At 41.5% G+C, this 18,506-nt stretch overlaps 1 protein-coding gene across 2 annotated transcripts in view; it reads left to right on the top strand.

Moving 5' to 3' along the window:
- The window catches only part of Plch1 (phospholipase C eta 1), a 196,636-nt gene that overhangs the window by 102,746 nt on the left and 75,384 nt on the right, over positions 1-18,506 (top strand). For both annotated transcript variants that reach the window (XM_029537859.1, XM_029537860.1), the window contains 2 exons: positions 10,933-11,079; positions 13,408-13,651. In XM_029537859.1, coding sequence (XP_029393719.1) covers positions 10,933-11,079; positions 13,408-13,651 — 391 coding nt within the window. The remainder of the gene's footprint in view (positions 1-10,932; positions 11,080-13,407; positions 13,652-18,506) is intronic.

Below are 18,506 nucleotides of genomic sequence, written 5' to 3'. Positions count from 1 at the left end.
TCTCTCTCTCTCTCCCTCTCTCTGTGTGGTGTGTGTGTGTGTGTGTGTGTGTGTGTGTGTGTGTTTCCATATGTAGTTGAGAAGGACCTTAGTCCTCTTGCATCTGTCTCCCAAGTGCGAGGATTGTAGACATGTACAACAATGCTCAACTTAGCTAACTGTATTTTTTTGTAGCTCATTTTTTTTTTACATAAAGTTAACATACATTGCTTCTTTTCATGTCCCCTTATTCCTGTCTTCTAGAGGTTACTTCATACCAGTTCACAATGAGTCCTATACTTGTACAGTGCTCTATTATGTCCATGGTATGTATCCAGATGACCCCCTGCTGAGAATCATTTTTTTTCCCTAAGTACCAGTGGAAGTCTTTATTGTGATCTGGGTTGACAGGGAGAAGGACAACAAGCCATAGCGTACACCACTGGAGACATTAGTACCTTGGAAACTTTATGCTTTAAGAAAGAAGTTGTGCACTAGCAAAACTAACCTGGCTTCGTGTATAAAATGTACAGGGAAGAATGATGTCTTGACAAGTCAGGATGGTGGTTGTTAGTGTGTGAAAATGGGGGATGATTATAATGGTCTGAGGTTTCTTCTTGGGATGACAGAAATGTTTTAAAATATTATTTTCTAGGTATGTTGGTGGTTAAGAGGAAGAGTCAGATAGATCTCTTCAGTTTGAAGCCTGCCTGATCTACTTGGTGAATTTCAGGCCAGACAGGGTTATATGGTGAGATCTTGTCTCAAAAAACAGAATAAAACTACTTGATAGTTGCGCACTGTACATATATATAAAAGTCACTGAATGACATATTTAAAGCACGTGCATTTTATCACAAATGCCATGCCACAATAGAGCTCTTAGCTATATTACTAAAATTATTGGAAATCTTCCACTTAATGATACATTTTCATAAATACATTAATACTATGCATGTGACTATTTACTTGTTACTACTGTGTGTACGTGGATGATATAAGTGAATGCAGGCACCTTTGCCACAGTGCACATCTGGACTTCAGAGAACACTTTTGGGAGTCATTTCATTCATTCAGGTGTTTTGGAGATCAGAGTTAGCTCATCGTATTTGTGCAACAAGCACTTTGAAAGTGTTTTAAATGTATTATTTGGTGACTTCACTCACGCCTACAATGCAGTTTGGTCACAATCAACATCTAGTCTCCCCTCCAATTCCATCCCCCACCCTAGAACTTCTCCATCAACACATCTCCCTTCCAACTTTATGTCTTTAAAAAATTGTCATCCTCATCATTGTTGTTATTGTTTTAAGCCACCAAAGCCGATTAGTGCTGCCATGCGTGTAGGATTCCAGTGGGGCACGGGCAACCTACCACTCTCAGGAGTCATCAGCTGCTAGCAGCCTCGAAGTTTCTCTTAGTCCCCCTGTCATCCACGCTGGGATTTTAAAATTCCATTGTCTTATGTCATCACAACCACTGGGAGTTTGTGAGCGCAACAGCTGTATCATGTGCAAAAGACAACATTTCTTGGCACACCTCCCCATCCTCTTGCTCCTACATTCTTTTGACTACATTCTCTGAGCCTTAGGGTCTGGGTGTTTGGATATAGATAAACCATCTACAGCTGAGCACTCTGAGTCACTTAATCTCAACACTTTGACCAGTTACAAGTCTCTGCATTAAGAACTACCCACAACAATAAATTTCTCTGACCATGGTTGAGAACAGCACAAACCTATCGATACAGACATAAATATTTAGAAGGCAGTTTGACAACTTGAGTATTTAGCAAAACAATATTAAGTCTTCCACCCCCCACCCCCCCAGCTAAGGCCCCAGCTATGACCCCCTCTAACCAAGTGTTTGGACATGTTTATTTCCCTTTGTGGCGAGCAGTCAAATCTAGCCAAGATAACCGTTAGTTACCCTCATACATCTTGCCACCATTGTACCAGTGAATACATCTTGTACTGCAGATCTAAATTGAGGCATAGAGGGTCAAGTGCTAAGTGACAACTTTCTCTCTACCAGTATCTTCCATAGCATCTTCTAGCATTATGAAAGCTAGCCATCAGGGAGAGGGTTTCCTGACTAGTTACAGATTGATTTCTCTATATCCTGAAACTGAAGTGTGTGGTGTCTTCAGTGTTGTTTTGGGTGCCCCTGGGATACCCCTCCACTCCTTGCCAGCCAATAATTTGTAGAAAGTAAGCCATGCCTGGCATTTAGACTTTCATTTAATACCCCATGCCTTCTGAGAGCAGCATTACCCATGTGAGGTAATACTGTTCAAACTTCTTTTAAAAAATGTTTTTAATTAGCTCACAAACTAGTGGGTTTTCATAAGGGTTCATTATACATTCTTTTGTTGAGTTAATCTGAATCCTTTTCCTTCTTTGCCCCAGTTCTCAAGCATCCCTTCCTGTTTGTTCATAATGTGTCCCACTGTCTCCTATATTACATATTTTCCTTGAGCTACAAGATCATAGGTTCTCCCATATCTCTTTCATATATACTTCATTTTTGTTAACCTTACCCTTGCCCATCTTTCCATTAAGCACATCCTTTAACATCTATCTCCCTGACCCAGCTCTCTAGCGTGTGTACTTCAGCACACAAATCACAAGTGGGTTTTTTTTTTAAGTAATGTTTTTATTCTTTGAGAATTTCATACTGTGAATTTTGATCATGTTCATTGCCTTCCCCTAACTCCTCCTGGACCCGCCCTCCACCTCATTAACCAATTGAGTTCCGTTCGTACCCACCTACTTGGGTATGGGGCCTGTGTGGTTAATATACCAGATGTCACACCACTAAAGCAAAGGAATTCTCCCTTTCCTGGCAGCTGCCAAATGCCAAATGTCCATCTCAGCTAGAGGTGGGACTTTTGGAGCCCCCTCTCTTGTAGTTTCGTTTGGCTTGAGGTTGTGCAGGTCTTGTGCATGGTTTCATAATCACTGTGAGTTGGTATGTTTAACTGGCATGTTGTGTCTGCTAAACATTATATCCTTGACAAAAATCCTACATCCTTTGGCTCTTATAGTCTTCCCATATCCGCTTCCCTGAAGGTCTCTCTAAGTCAGGAGGAGAGGGGACTGATATAGACATCACAGGTGGAATAATTATTGTTGTTCAAAACAGAGTTTTAACTATGAGGCCCAAAGCAGGTCTCAAACTCAAAATTTCTCTACCTCCTAATTGCTGGACTTATAGGCATGCTCCACCACACCTGGCTAGAAGTAGTATGTATGTATGTATGTATGTATGTATGTATGTATGTATGTATTTGTTTGTTTGCTTACATGTATTATATAACATTGTCTGCTGTGGGATTTGGAGAACTAATAACCCTTAGTGAAATTTTCTATATTTTAAACTAATTGTTCCATCAAGGTTTTATTTAATACTTTAAAAGGTTATGATGCTTTTCATTTTTATAGCTGAGACTTTGTGATGGGTTTTAAAATTCCTAATTATGTAATAAATTTAAGATATTCCTCCACTCATGTGTTCTGCTCTTTAAATATTTATGCAACTGGTAGGCAGCCATTAAGATGATAATTGTAAAGTCTGTAGAAACATAGAAAGCTGCTTTACGATACCAAATGCAAAGGCAGAGTGCCAGATGGCCTGACTACCACGGTTTCAAACGGAAGAGCAAATGTATGCTTATGGAGCTTAGCAAATAAAAACAGTGTACTCGGGTGCAAGGGGCCCTGGGCATTTATTTCTCTTTCAATATTCTTGCATGCTACTGGATTGTAGTTAAACAAACTTGCTTTCTAAACAATACTAAAACTCTACTGTGTAGGATAAAAGAGATTTTTGCATACATTGTTAGCTCCCTCAACTGATAGTCTGAGTTTTGCAGCCATTTGTGGAGAATCTCCAGCAGTGCAAATAAACTCAGTGAGTCTGCAGCCATTGTACCTGCAGTAAAGTAAAGCCTTTGCTTTCTTTCTCTTCCCTTCCATTTGTGGCTCTCTCTCTCTCTCTCTCTCTCTCTCTCTCTCTCTCTCTCTCTCTCTCTCTCTTTCTTTTTCTTTCTCTCCCCCTCCTACCTTCTCTCTCTTTAAAATCTATTCTATCTATCTATCTATCTATCTATCTATCTATCTATCTATCTATCTACCTATTTGTGTGTGTGCGTGTGTCTTTGTATGTGTGCCACATGTGTTCAAGTGCCTTCAGAGACCAGAGAAAGGTATTAGGTCCCCCCTTGACACTGGAGTTATGGGCAGATATGAGCTGCCTGACATGAGTGCTGGGATCCAAATTTAGGTCCTTTGAAAGAGCAAGCAGCAAGTGCTCTGAACCTCTTAGCCATCTCTCCTGCCCAGATGAAATCGTTTAAATCCACTTGCAGTTCTCTCCCATTGTAGCATGAGTGGAGACTGACTTTTATGTATAAGGGTCCAAAATCACTGAAGGAAGACCCAGACTCAGATAGTACGAAAAGACAAAGAGAGCTTATTTTTCAGGAACAACCAGCAAGCAGAGACCAACCATTCTCCAAAATGGAGACCCCAGACATAGGTGTGCAGGCCTTCCTATAGGGAACTGGAATAACTCACTAGATGGATTAGGTCATCTAAAATTTCATTGGTGTGATCTAGTGGGATACAGGTGGTCAGTGATCTGTGTTTGTATGTCATGAACGGTTAACCTTAGGAAGAGATAGGGCTGTTCAACCCAGATGGCCCATCCTGAGATAAGTTATTTCTCCACTTTTGTGGTTATCTCCAGGAGGTTTAATGACATTGTTTCTGGATTTTATGGTCTATTCTGGGAGCTGGTGCTTTGCCTTCTTTTTGAAATCAGGCCTCATCCTTAAATGGAGACAAATGGTGTTTATGTCATCCTTTCATATGGAGGGTGGTAACTGTTGTACCCTACTGTACTAAAAGCAGAACATGAAGATTGGCTTATGCTGACACATAAGTCATTTTGGTAAGACTGGGGGAATATTTTGTATTCCTCATTGGTTACTTTTGCTAATGACAATGTGTTATAAGTAACAACTGAATGCTCCTTATTTGCTTAGCTTTGCACCTGCAAATGGTTCTATGCCGTCAGCTGTGAGGGAAAGAGAGGTGCACTCCATGCCTCTTAAGAATCATCTGGACCGTTCCTTCCATTTAACTTTAACCAAATCACTTTTCTGGTGAAAGGGAACAATTAGGGAGGCAGCTGAAAGCAGATACACAAGCAATTTAGGTCTTCTGTTCTAAGACTCTGATGGCCAAATACCTTGTGATCACATGTGTATGTCCACTGCAGCAAATGACTTGCAGTCTTATCTCATGAGATATCCAAGGCTGAGTAGGTAGATAAACGTGAAGTTAAATGAACATTCAATATATTGTGCCAATATATTCCTTACTGAGAGACTAAATTCAACTTTCTAAATGTTGGGGCTATCTGGGTGGTACTTGCCAACAGGAAGAGAACATTTGTGAAATAAAGTGACTTAACTTACTCTTGAACCTCTGTGCTGTTCCTGTTGACATGTAGAGGTGGCACAGCCTCGGCAATCTCCTCCAGGGCAGAGAGAGAAAAGGAAGGGAGAAGAAGGGAGACTGTGTTGGGTTTATTTTGCTGTAGTGAGTGCCAGAGACTAACCATCTCAAAAGGTGTAGATTATCTTAACTAGGGTTTTAGGAGTTTCAACCCATGCTTGATTGGCCTATTTGTTTTGGGCCTGTGGCAAGACAGGAAATCATGGCAGGCATGTGCAGCAGGGCAAAACTGGACACATTACAACCCATGGAGTGCAAAGGAAGATATGGGGACCTACAGACCACTTTAGGGGCATGTCCTCAATGACCTGCAAGGGCCCTCCTCTCATAGGTTCCAGCATCCCTCCATCCACCAAATAATTGCTTGAGCATGGCAGCCAAGGCTTTTAACACATGAAGCCTCTCCACCCTTCTTTGTGGTGTGTGTGTGTGTGTGTGTGTGTGTGGTGTGTAACTTATCTAAACAATAGCTAATAAGTGGTATGAAGACAGTGGACACTGATTCAGATGCACAGACAGTCCTCACTCTTACATAACTGTGAGGATGGTAATTAAATTAAATTAAAATTCCACTTTGGTTTAATGTATTTTCTATCTCCAAAGAGACAGACTTCTGAATTGAATTATGTCTGAGTCTGGCTAATCTTCTACTCAGAAATATCTGCTGATTGTTGCCAATCAAAAGCCTCACTCAGCCACCTTCCCAGATCCCACAGCCTAGTCTTCCCTAGCATGGAAAGGGCCTTATCTACCACTTGTCTTCTGAGCTTCTTACTCTGCCAAAGGTTGGAAAATCATAACTTTTCCTGCCCCTTAGTCTTCACTGATGCTAAGACCACTCTTCCCTGAAGTTCAGTCTGCTCTTCTTTTCTATGACTTGCACAGTGATCTCCCTGTTCAAAGATTTTAAAGATAGCTGGTCATTTGTTGGCTCAGAGATTGTAGCAAAACGTCACAGATTAAGTAGCTTAAACCAGAGATACTCATTTCTTACAGTGCTAGGGCTGCAAGTTCTTAGTGAGATTTTGTCTGATTTTTTTTTTTTCCTTTGGGAGACATGAACAGACATCTGTCCATCCCAGATAGGGCACTGACACAGAACATTGAGCCAGTTTCAACCAACTCTAGTAGTTACTGAGGTTATTTGCAGGTGGCTGCTTCACTGTTAAAGCCACTCAGCCTGGCTGAGGACTAGAAATGCAGTTATCTCTGGGTCTCCCAGAACAACATGTAGGCACTCCAGTGAAGTCTTCCTTCATCATGATTATTTGCTGTCCTTACTACTTGGGGAGAAATCCCTTGTGGGTCTAGTAAGTTACCTTAACTTACAAGCTTCTCTATAGCAAAAAATTGTTTCCACACAGGAAGTTAGCTATGCAGCAGGGTTCTTTCCCTGGCTTGCCAGAAGGTTCTTCGTTATCATGGTCTCCTTTCATGGCCAAGAGAAAGGGAAAGGGTGGTGAGGAGGGTTGGGTGAGGGGAAAGAGAAAACCTTCTTTGGAGAAAACAAATTTCATCACTCCTAAGATCTCATCTGCTCAATGGCCTCTTAAAAGCTCCCATCTCAGACACATTCATGTTAAGGGTTAAGATAAGAAACATCCATACATCAAGTGAAGGCTCCCATTTATTGCATTTATAATGTTCCAGGCAGTGTTTTCAGTACTACATACATAGAACAGCTCATTTGATGCCCATCATAATTTGAGAGGTGTTAGGATTACACATTATCATATAAAGAAGGAGGCCTAGGGCATAGGAGCATTGTACTGAAGTTACAGGAGAACTGGGTGTCAGAAGTGCTGCAATCCATCTTTGGGCAAAGGCCTTGGATGTTCTTATCCGTGGATCTAAATAACACTAACATACCTTCCCGAAGGTTCCGTAATGTTGGAATTTGAATGGTTGAAGTCCAAGCCTCTTCCTCCTGTGCTAAAGAGATCTCATGACAGCCCTGTCTCAGGACAGGAGTTGGCTCTGGGAACCTCTGTGCGTGAACACAATCTGTGACCAGCCTCACTGCTGTCAGGGAACTCCTCAGAGGCTCTTCTCAGGCTGTGCTGGTTGGTTTACTTGATGGATTTGTCTTGATTCTTTGAAAGGTTCAGTTCTTGGTCCCTTTAATTCCTGGTGGGAAATGGTCAATGCGTGAACTGAGTTAAAATGCAGGAGTCCCAGCCGTTGATTCCTGGCATGCTAGAAACTTTCCCCACCATGGATACACCACTCTCTCTGCAGCCAAGGCCAAAGGTTGCCTCAGAACCTTCCCTTCCATCATCTGGCCCCTTCTTTCCACACTGTCATAGTTACCTGACCAAAGTAGGAGAAAGCTTCCAGAACATGAGCCAAAATGTGACTTTTTTTTTAAGCTAATACCTGTCTTCACGTCCTTGCTGAAATCCCCAGTGCTAAGGCAGTTTCATCAAGTCATTAAGCTGGAGCATGTCCACTCCACCAAATCATATGCTGATGTCACAGGTTCCAGCAATTTGTAAATATTTTCTTCTACCTGAAATGTCATCATGCAGCCTTCTTTTGGCAGGTTTCACGATTTTTCACGGTGAAGTAGCTTTATGATACATTACCACAGCCAAAAGAGCGCACACACATATTGAAAAATATACCACATCATTGCATAAAAATAAGCAAGGTGTTTTGCTGCAGCAACCTATTGAACAAATTACCAAAGATGGCTGCCCTTGGGAGACAGCAGCATTGACTACTGCTGATCCTCTTCATAAAAGAACATTAGATTTCAGGGCTGTTAGGTTAGTACAATTAAGTGACCTGCTAGATAAGTGAACTATTTTACCAGGACAGATTTCACTGCAGTTTCTAATTCTAACACAGGTGAGTGCAGAAATGTTATTAAAACTTTTAATAGGTTTTGAGTTTTGTGTGACTTGAATTTTTAATATTTCTATAAAATATTTAACTTAGATGTATGTGTATCTCCAGATGCCAGATATGATATTAGTGTTGCAACTTGGGTGTCTGTTGAGAATGGGTCCTGAATGGAACTGGCTCCTTACAGAGAAGAGTGCTATTCTGCTTGAGGGTTAAAATATAAATCCAGGTCACACAATGGGTACAATATCCAGTTACATTCTAGAAATAAAAATTGTTTTGTCAAATTAAATAAAACAAAACTAAACAGTTTTTTGGTTCCATTGCTACAGTGGATGGCACTTGATGGCAGGAAGACTTACCTGACTCCTATGAACCCCATCTGCAAGTACCGTGTTTTGCTTTATGGCTTGCACTTTAAGTTTTTGTGGATTTTTTCCCTTTTTTTTTTCTCATTTTCTTCCTGCTCCCTCTCTTTGGGGATCAGATTTAGGGTCCTGTGTATCCTATATTACTGAGATATATTTCCATGTCTAGCTTTCCTAAGCAATATTTTTATTAATTCATCTCCTCCCGCCATCAAATCCCCCAACTATAATTTTATGTAATTCTTTCTTGATCCTCAAGGTTAAGGTGACTGTGTTAAAGTTACTGTACTGGCTAGCTTTGTGTCAACTTGACACAGCTGGAGTTATCACAGAGAAAGGAGCTTTAGTTGGGGAAATGCCCCCATGAGATCCAGCTGTGGGGCATTTCCTCAATTAGTGATCAAGTGGGAGAGGCCCCTTGTGGGTGGGACCATCTCTAGGCTGGTAGTCTTGGATTCTATAAGAAAGCAGGCTGAGCAAGCCAGGGGAAGCAAGCCAGTAAAGAACATCCCTCCATGGCTTCTGCATCAGCTCCTGCTTTCTGACCTGCTTGAGTTCCAGTGCTGCATCCTTTGGTGATCAAAAGCAGTATGGAAATGTAAGCCAAATAAACCCTTTCCTCCCCAGGAATAGAAACCCTGACTAAGATAGTTACCTTGAATGGGTATCCTGCACATGCAGCCTTAGCCATTGAATCAGATTATTTTTCCCAGGAAAAAGACTCCACTCTCCACCCCGAAGAGAAGAGTCCAGGTTTGACATGTTGCAACTTGGGTGAAGTTCTTTTTGGTTTTTTTTTTGTTTTTGTTTTTGGTTTTTTTTCATTTAAAACAATCTGCTTCTCACAGCATCTGTTTGACAAGGCAAGCACTCAGCTAGATATGTCAAGTCCTCTGTTTCTGGCTGATAAAATGAAAAAGAATATTTTGAAGAACATTAAAAAACTTGCAGAAGTCAGGAGATGATGTAGCTCTTTGTTATTTTTAGCACAAGAAACGTGACAGCTGTGACCTCTTGGGGAGACCAGTCAGAGCTCGGTTGTCAAAAATGACCCAAGTAGGTTTACTCAACCATCCACCTGAGGTTTGAGTTCCTTCAGAGAAAGTCCATTTGCTCTAAGCTTAAGTTAGGTGCTGATTCCTTGATGGGGTGATTGACAGGCTACCGAAGATCCACAAAATCTGTGAGGAGTGTTTCTAAAGAAAAAGATGGACAGCTTTACTGAACCCAGGAAAATGGGTCAACGGGCAGATGTCTACTTCCAGGAAAATTGATCTCAAGACACAATAGGTGTAAATGAGAGCTTGAAGGTAAACCGTAAGTGGTTAAACTATCACCTAAACTAACTTTTCAAGTTATTCCTCTAGATGGAAAATCTCAGCAGCTCCCGTGCAGCAACAATTGTGAAAACTTGTTTGTTGATCACCTGAAGCATGTATTCAGCTTACCAAACACATTAAAAAACATGAACATGAATACACATGGAATCATCATCCAACTTCAACAATTAGCCTTGTGTAATCGTGTTTCTTTTAGTTTCATTTTAGAGAATTTTAATGGATGGTTTATATAGCCAGTTGTATAAAAACTCACATGATTTCATGTTTGAAAACTGTCTTTAGAAATATAAATCCATCAATCCAGTATTAGTCTTATACAGGCAGACAGACAGACAGATAGACAGACAACAAAAGATAGATTTGTGCAAGAGCAGTAAGTTATTTATCTGGAAATGGAATTTATTTTGGAAAGAGCCAAGGTTTTATCTCAGTGGTGAAATGTTCACTTAATGTACATGATGCCCTTGCACTGAAAATACTGGCAACAAACATAATTATCATCCAAGCCTACTGTGATGACTCATCTGTGTAATCTTAGCACTTAGGAGACTGATGCAAGAGGCTTGCTGTGAGTTTGAGGTCACAGTGAGCTACACAATGAGTTCCAGGACAACCTAGGCTAGAGTGAGAGACTCGTGTGCCCCCAAAACACCAAAAAATTTATTTTATTATAAAGATGTTTACTGGCATAAGCTTGACAAATCTGTTCCTTAAGAAGTCTTTTTTTCAGGTTACTTACCTCTGCCAAACGTGTCATCTGATCCTTGGGGTCTTGGAATGAATCAGTAGTTACTTTTGACTGCAAGCTCTGCATACCAGCATGCCCTTACTTGCCATGTGTGCAGCTATAGCTGAATGTGCTCTGATCTCTTGCAGTTGAAAGATGCATGAGTGTAATGCAGTCCGGGACACAGATGATCAAACTGAAGCGTGGCACCAAAGGGCTTGTTCGCCTCTTTTACCTGGATGAACACCGGACCCGCCTCCGATGGCGACCCTCTCGGAAGAGCGAGAAGGCGAAAAGTAAAATCAACCTTTGAATTCTTTGCTTTGATTGACGAAATAGTTTTGCATGGAAATACATGGGAAGCGCTGAGCAGGCCTCGTGGAAGCTTCATAGATGTGGAACTGTCATACTTTTACAAGTTTTGAGGTCAGCTGATTATGAAACAATAAATGGCAACGAGTCTTTGGGGAATGGAACTCCATGAAGGCTTTCTTGCCCATAAATGGTAAAATGCTAATATTTTCCCTGTGTTGGAGATACATCGAGTTTTGATTTTAATTGGGATATCAGGTTTCACAGCTTGAGACTTTTTCCTGTTAAATGTAGGGGATATTATAAATCCAAATGGACATAAAAGCTATTGCTGTTTTCCGAGCAATCAACTGATTCATTGTTAATTAACAACAATCTTTAAGTGGTTAAAGTTTCTTTCTCCCATCTGTACTACCTGTATTACCGGGATTACTCTGGAGAAACCAAGCTAGTAGCTGGAGAGCTACTTGGGTAGATGTAGAGAAATGAGATTCATTAGGGGAAGTGACTCATGTGTTTATAGAGCTTACCATAGTGTATGTGCAGAACGACAGACATCAGTGTCATGGTAGAGCCTACAGCCAGGGGAGATGACCATGTGACCTCAGTTCTAGGGCAAAAGCCTGAGCTCCCTTAATGCCTTATATTCAAATCTCATAGTTCAAGGGCTCAAGACCACGGAGTTTTGATATCCTTGGCAGAAGGAGATGAGTGTCCAAGCTCCAGGAGGGAGAAAATTGACTTTTCTCTTCTGACTTTTTGTTCTGTCTGAGCTGTTCCTGATTCGATGCTACCCATTCCCATTGGGTGACCGCGACTCTTCCTTATTCTGGCCCTTTGTTCAAATACCAATTTCTGTCGTAATCTCTGAGACATACTCAGCAATGGTGTTGTGGCCTGTATCTGGGTGTCTCTTAGTCAAGCATGCTGGCACACCTGGATTTATCACCAAGTTCATTTGAATGCCCTGTAGTAGCTCTCAGCTCATTCCTTCCTGTTTCCTGTTAATGGCATTGGTTGAGAATCTCTCTGCTTTTCTTGTAGCCTGTCACAGAGCCTTCTAACCCACCTTCATTTTTACTAGGCTCTTCTGTCTTCATCAGAAACAGAAGAATTTATTTAAAGTATAATATTACATTATAAATAAGTAATACTATCCTCTTTAACAAGAAAATTCAGGATGAAACATGGGGCAGTTTGTTTCTGATTCTGTTCCCTGCATTGCTCTGTTCCTGGTGCTGACATTGCAATCCATAGAAACATGAGCTCAGCTGCTCTGAACCTCACAATAACAATGTTGAAGTAGATATGTACCCATCTTCCTCCCCCTCCTTTGTCCTCCTCCTTCTCCTCCTCTTCCTCCTCCTCCTCTTCTTCCTCCTCCTCCTCCTCCTCTTCTTCTTCCTCCCAATAACTTAGATCTGCCAGGACTTTTCCTGGGACTGAACATCAGCTGATTTCCCAATGAGTCATGCAGAGAGTGACTTGATACTGAAGTAAAACTGGGACCCGGACCTTGAGGCAGAATGAGGGGTAGGGTAGAGGACAGTTAGTAGGATATGGAACATTTTGGATTCTTTCTTTAAAATACACATGCAACGTCGACAATAAATAGTACTTCTCTAGTGTAATCCTTAAGTGTCTTTCTTCCAGGCTTCCTGAATAATATAATTCTCTGCCTATTATCCCAGCCTCTCTGAGACCTAGCCTTTTTCTATCTCCTCAGCTTCATCTCCCGCACTTCTGTCTCCTGAGCATTTTAGGCCAGCATCCTTGCAGTGGGCCCAGTGTTTCTGTCTGTCCTGCCCCCTCCTCCTGGGAGCCACTCTGTTCCTTTTCTCTTTTCTAAGCTGTGCTGTCCCGATATTTCCCCCGTGAGTCACATTAATCTACTTCCTATTTATTTTCTAACCATCTTAAACATTTTGCAAAACAACATTCAATTCTAAGTTTTGTACACAATTCCCTGCATCAATATGTAAATGAATTTGAAATATTTATTAGCCACCTTTCAGTCTTCTTGCCCTGAGAGGAACTTCTGTTTCTTTTCTATAAATTCCAGCATGCTTATAAGAATGATTGCCTTGGGAAGACATGATCAAGAATGCCCCAAGAGGTAAATTATTAGGAAATTTCTTTTGAGGCCAGTTTTGCACAGTGGGTCTTAAAAAAAAAAAAAAACACACTACTTTCAGGCAATGATTTATTTCTTCTTTAAAATGTTTTAAATAATTCTACATTTCTTGTTTCTTAATTCTTACCAATAAATGTCTTAACCTGCCATATAACTGTATATTTGACTTCCCTTACAGTACCTATTGACTCTATCTACAAAGTCACCGAGGGCAGGCAGTCTGAAATATTCCACAGACAGGCTGAGGGGAACTTTGACCCCAGCTGCTGCTTCACCATCTACCATGGCAACCACATGGAGTCCCTGGACCTCATTACCTCCAACCCAGAGGAGGCTCGCACCTGGATCACGGGCCTCAAATATCTGATGGCTGGCATCAGTGATGAAGACTCCCTTGCCAAGAGGCAGAGGACCCATGACCAATATCCTTTCTAGAACTTCATGCTTGAGTTGTGTGTGTGTGTGTGTGCGTGCGTGTGTGTGTGTGTGTGTGTGTGTGTGTGTGTGAGTGACATGTGCTTATTATGCATGCATGTATGTCCACAAAGTGATAAGTAGAAAGCACTTTGCTTTTTCCCATAATTGTGAGGTCTGAAGCATGTCTCCTTGCTGTCTGATTTTCTGTCTCTTGAACTGTCCTCTGTCCTTTTGCTCTCATTCTCAGGGCATGAAAAAATAAAACCATGGAGACATAAATATGTGTAAAGTCAGGAGCAGAATTTTGAAGAAATTGAGTGTAGCTCTCTATTTAGAGAAGTTCCTATTAGATATGATTGCATTTTTATACTGGGACACTAATTTGGACTATAAGAAATCCTGACATGACATAAATTTGTTTAATTTAACAAATGCTTTTTGGGCTCTAATTGTGTCATTCACATCAAGCACCTCTCAGCTTTTTTCTCCTTTTGAATTTACAGCATGGGCACCAAATAGTTAACACTATAGAGGAAAGGATTTTCTTCTTAGTAGACTTATTTCCCTCTATATAGTGATTGAGAAGTGAGAGTCTATGTGATCCACCCTTTACTTTCTTTTTAAATGTAAACACTATATTTTGTACATTTACTGTTTGAAAATTTCACACATGAGTATGTTTTGATTAAAATTTTCCTTCTATCTTCCCCTATTCTGTCCCCTAATGGCCATGAATACTTTTTTAAATCCATTAAGCCCATTTGGTGATTCTACTAAGTACTTTGGCATAGGGCTATCCACTGGTACATGAGCATCTTCTGAGGGCCACATCTGAAGAAATCTAACTCTCTCTCCTCCCATAGGAATCACTGCCAATATCTCTTCAGTTCAGGGCGGGATTTGGTGGGTCCTTCCTCACTTGTGCTTGCATTTTGTCTGGCTTTATCTTGTACAGGACTTGTGCATTCAGTCATAGCCACTGTGAATTCATGTGTGCAGTGGCCCTGTTATGTCTGAAAAACGCTGTTTCACCGTCTTTCCACTTTCTGTTCTGAAACTAGCGTGGAACCTTCCTGCTGGGTAGAGTGGATAATGTTCTGTGCTTTTACTGATCTCAGTTGCCCTGCCTATAAAGTGAGAGTATTTGGCTAGTCCAGGTCTGTTTTCCTTCTCCATGCCTTCAATGGTCTTAAAATATATGTGTCTATGTCTTTGTAAGAGAAAATATCACATCCTGGGGTCATTGTCCTCCTTGCCATCACTACTACTACCACATCACCAACCACCACCACTGCCACCACCACCATCACCACCATCATCACATCCATCACCATCACCACTACCCACCACCACCACAACTACCATTACCACCATTACCACCACCACCACCAATAATAACCACCACCACCACCCACCATCAACCATCATAATCACCGTTATATGCAGAAGTGAGGAAAATTCATACTCATTAATTATATAGATAGACACACAGGCTATTGTTGAAATAAAGGGAACAATCAGCCCAGGAAGGGATTTCAACAGTATGAAGGCAAAGCTGGTGAGCTACAGGTTTTCATGTCTATGCACAGCAAGCAGATGAGTGCAAATGGGGTTCTTGAATGAGTTAAAAACAACTCTGCCTTGGTCTGTTGGTTTGACATTTGGTGAAACAAGAAACTAGAAAAACCCAAGTGAGCAACATTACTGAACAGTGGCAACACTTTCTGGTACAGACATCAAAAGCTGTGCTGACGGCGCTCTTGGTAAAGATGTGCTTTCTCACATCTAAGATGGGCAGTTCCAGGATAGGGTTAATTCAGTGGTTCAGTGATGTCATCAGTGACTCAGCACCACATCCCTTATATGTAGGCTTGGCCCCTCAGCTGGCTGGCAACCTCTTGGTCAAAGGAGGTATAGCATCTTCAGGTGGCAGTGCCAAGCACAGTCCTGCCCAAGGGAACAGTGTTTGCCTTACAAATGAAAGAGAGAAGCAAACAGGGGAAAAGCCTGTGTACAACACTCTCCTGAGATAACTCTTGTCATTGGGCAGAATTCCTATTGTAGATCCATTCCTGCTTGAAGACTGCTATGATGCTGCTATGGTAATGCGAGATGTATATTTTGATATTTGTCATATTAGAAACTAAATCAGAGCACTAACAAAAAGTCAATTTGTTTAAAGTCATAGTAATTTCTACTACATTTACCATCATGTAGAATGACTATATTTTTCAAAGCAAAGCAGCAAAAACTCGAAGGATCCTGCTGCTTCATTACTTTGCACATCTCTACAGTGTCAGATGTAAGAGAGCATATGAGCTTCCATGTCCATTTTGTACTTCGCTTAATAAACAACAACAACAACAACAACAACAACAACAACAACAAAAACCCAGTCTCACACAGATAGGACAGAAGACTTGGAAACGTTCATCAGAGACACTCAGCCATGTACCCTGAGGATGGCTGGATTAAGTCAACAGTCACCTCTCTTCCCATCACTAGACCATATGATTCCCGGATACATTAATGTGTCAAAGTTCTATATGAAACAAGGAAGAGCAAGGGTCACAGGGGAAACAATCAATTCCAGAAGCTGTGATCTGCCCCCTGATGATTAGGACCCACTCGAGTATCTCAGAACCTTTATTCTGTAGGTCAGAGTCGTAATTCTTGACATAGACAGGTAAGAGGTGGGCACAGATGGCAGGATCCTCTCTTTGCGTTATTTGTCTGTGTGGTTTTGTTGTTGTTGTTGTTGTTTTGCTTTTTTTCTGTTTTCTTTAAACTTGATGCATTTATGCTTTCTGTTGCTTGAAAGTATTCACTCATATTTGAATTAGTCAGCGTGGTGCCTAAGAAATTTCATATTCTGGAAGCAGGTCATCTGGGAAGGAAGCACACCTCAACTGCCCAGGAAAGCAATTTTATAAGACACTTCGAGACAGCTGGTGTTTGTGTGACATGGCAAGGAAGAGTAAAGGAACTAATAGACAGCAAGAAAAGCAGTGAAAAGTGGGTGGAGCAGGATACCGTCTTTCAGAATTGACAAAGTTTTATGCAGTAAAGCAGTATATTGGCATTACAATTTTAAAAATTTTGTGTATATGTGTGTTTGTGTATGTGTGTGTGCACACATCACTCTGCATGTTTATACTAAGGTGAACACACATAAGCAGTCAGAGGACAACGTGAAGGAGTTACTTCTCTCTACCATGTGGGTGCCAGGGATTGGCGTGAGGTCCTCAAGGGTTGACAGCAAGGACCTTGCTCCACTGAGTCATATCTCCAGCTCCAGATTGACATTCTTGATTGGACATATGTTTAATTAATCAAGGAGAAAAGAGTGTAGGATGTTCATGGTTAGGCTTCACCTAGGACTTAAACGTTCATGAATAAATAACTATAATGAATCTTTAACTGGCTGAAGGAGAAAGCCCATCCACCTAAGTTGTGAACTGGGTTATGTTTGCAGCCTGGTGGGCCAGGTCTTGTGAAGGTCTGGGTGGCTTCCACCCTTTCGTATCACAGTCTGTGTCTATAGGGTGACAGTGCTGCTAGTGCTGGAGCCTGCTCACTGGAGGGTACAGAGAGCATCACTGGAGAATATAGAGAGTAAATTGATGTACTCACACTGTGAGCATCCCGAATAGGCTGCTTGCTGCTGCAGTGCTGAAAGCTGGCAGATTTCTTCCTGCTTCCTTTGGGTAGATGAACTCTGAAATCTCAGCATCCTACCTCATGCAGAGATAATGGTGCTGGTGTCCAACCTCAGCATTTACTCCATCAGCCTGTTCCCTGTTTCTTTCGCCACTTACTCTGTCCTGATGCGGTGAACGAAGTTGTCACCTGAAGGTGACCGCTTACATGTGCTGTCAGTTAGAATGCAGGGGAAGTGCAGCTCACCTTCTGAGTTTGTCTAGGACCATGAGCTAAGAATGAGTTGACATGATTGAAAACGTTAAAAGAATGATGATTTTTTTTTTTTTTACTTAAAATTTGAGCTTCATTGTGCACAAGCAGGGAGTTACTGGAACAGAGCTGTGCACATTCCTGCAGGTCTTGTTCTTCAGGCTGCTGCCCCATGAGTAGAGAAGCTGTGCCGGAGATGAGTTGTCTGCAAAGAGCAAAAGGTTGAGTGTCAGCCATTTCACAGAAAGTCTGCCCGCTGAAACCGTGATGTGAAAGAATATGATGCGATTTCATTCCCCTATGTTTTGTTATAGAAAACACCAACTGTAGCATCTATTTCCTTTTCCTTCTGATTTTTCCCTTGTAGAATGACTTATTCTTCGTAATATTGTGTGTGGTAATGAATCAGCAGTTCAGGGGTTTTCTGAGCACTGATATCTTGGTTATAAAGCACAGCTTTATACAGAAACCTTTCAGCTGCTTTTCTACACACACTCTTACTGGAAATAATGAGTTTTCCTTTCGTAGAATGTTGAAGTTATGAGTGAGCTCACGGTTATCTGGTTGTGTTTCCTGATGCTGGAGAGGAAGAAGCAGGGTCACTGAGAGGTGACACTGAAGACCCACGGTAACGGGGCTGTCATCAGTAGAATCAGGACCAGTGTTTGTTTGTTTGTTTCTTTCTTTCTTTCTTTTCTTTCTTAATTAGATATTTTCTTCATTTACATTTCAAATGCTATCCTCTTTCCTAGTTTTCTCTCTGAAAGTCTCCTATACCCTCCTCCCGCCCTTCTCCCCAACCCACTCACTCCTGTTTCCTGACCCTGGCTTTCCCCTGTACTGGGGCATATAATCTTTGCAAGACGAAGGCCCTCTCCTCCCACTGATGGCCTACTAGACCATCCTCTGCTGCATATGCAGCTAGAGACATGAGCTTTGGGGAGGGGG

The sequence above is a fragment of the Mus pahari genome, chromosome 4, assembly GCF_900095145.1.
Source record: "Mus pahari chromosome 4, PAHARI_EIJ_v1.1, whole genome shotgun sequence".
Lineage (NCBI taxonomy): Eukaryota > Metazoa > Chordata > Mammalia > Rodentia > Muridae > Mus > Mus pahari.
The sequence above is the reverse complement of the archived record's forward strand: the minus strand, read 5'-3'. Positions and strand labels throughout refer to the sequence as shown.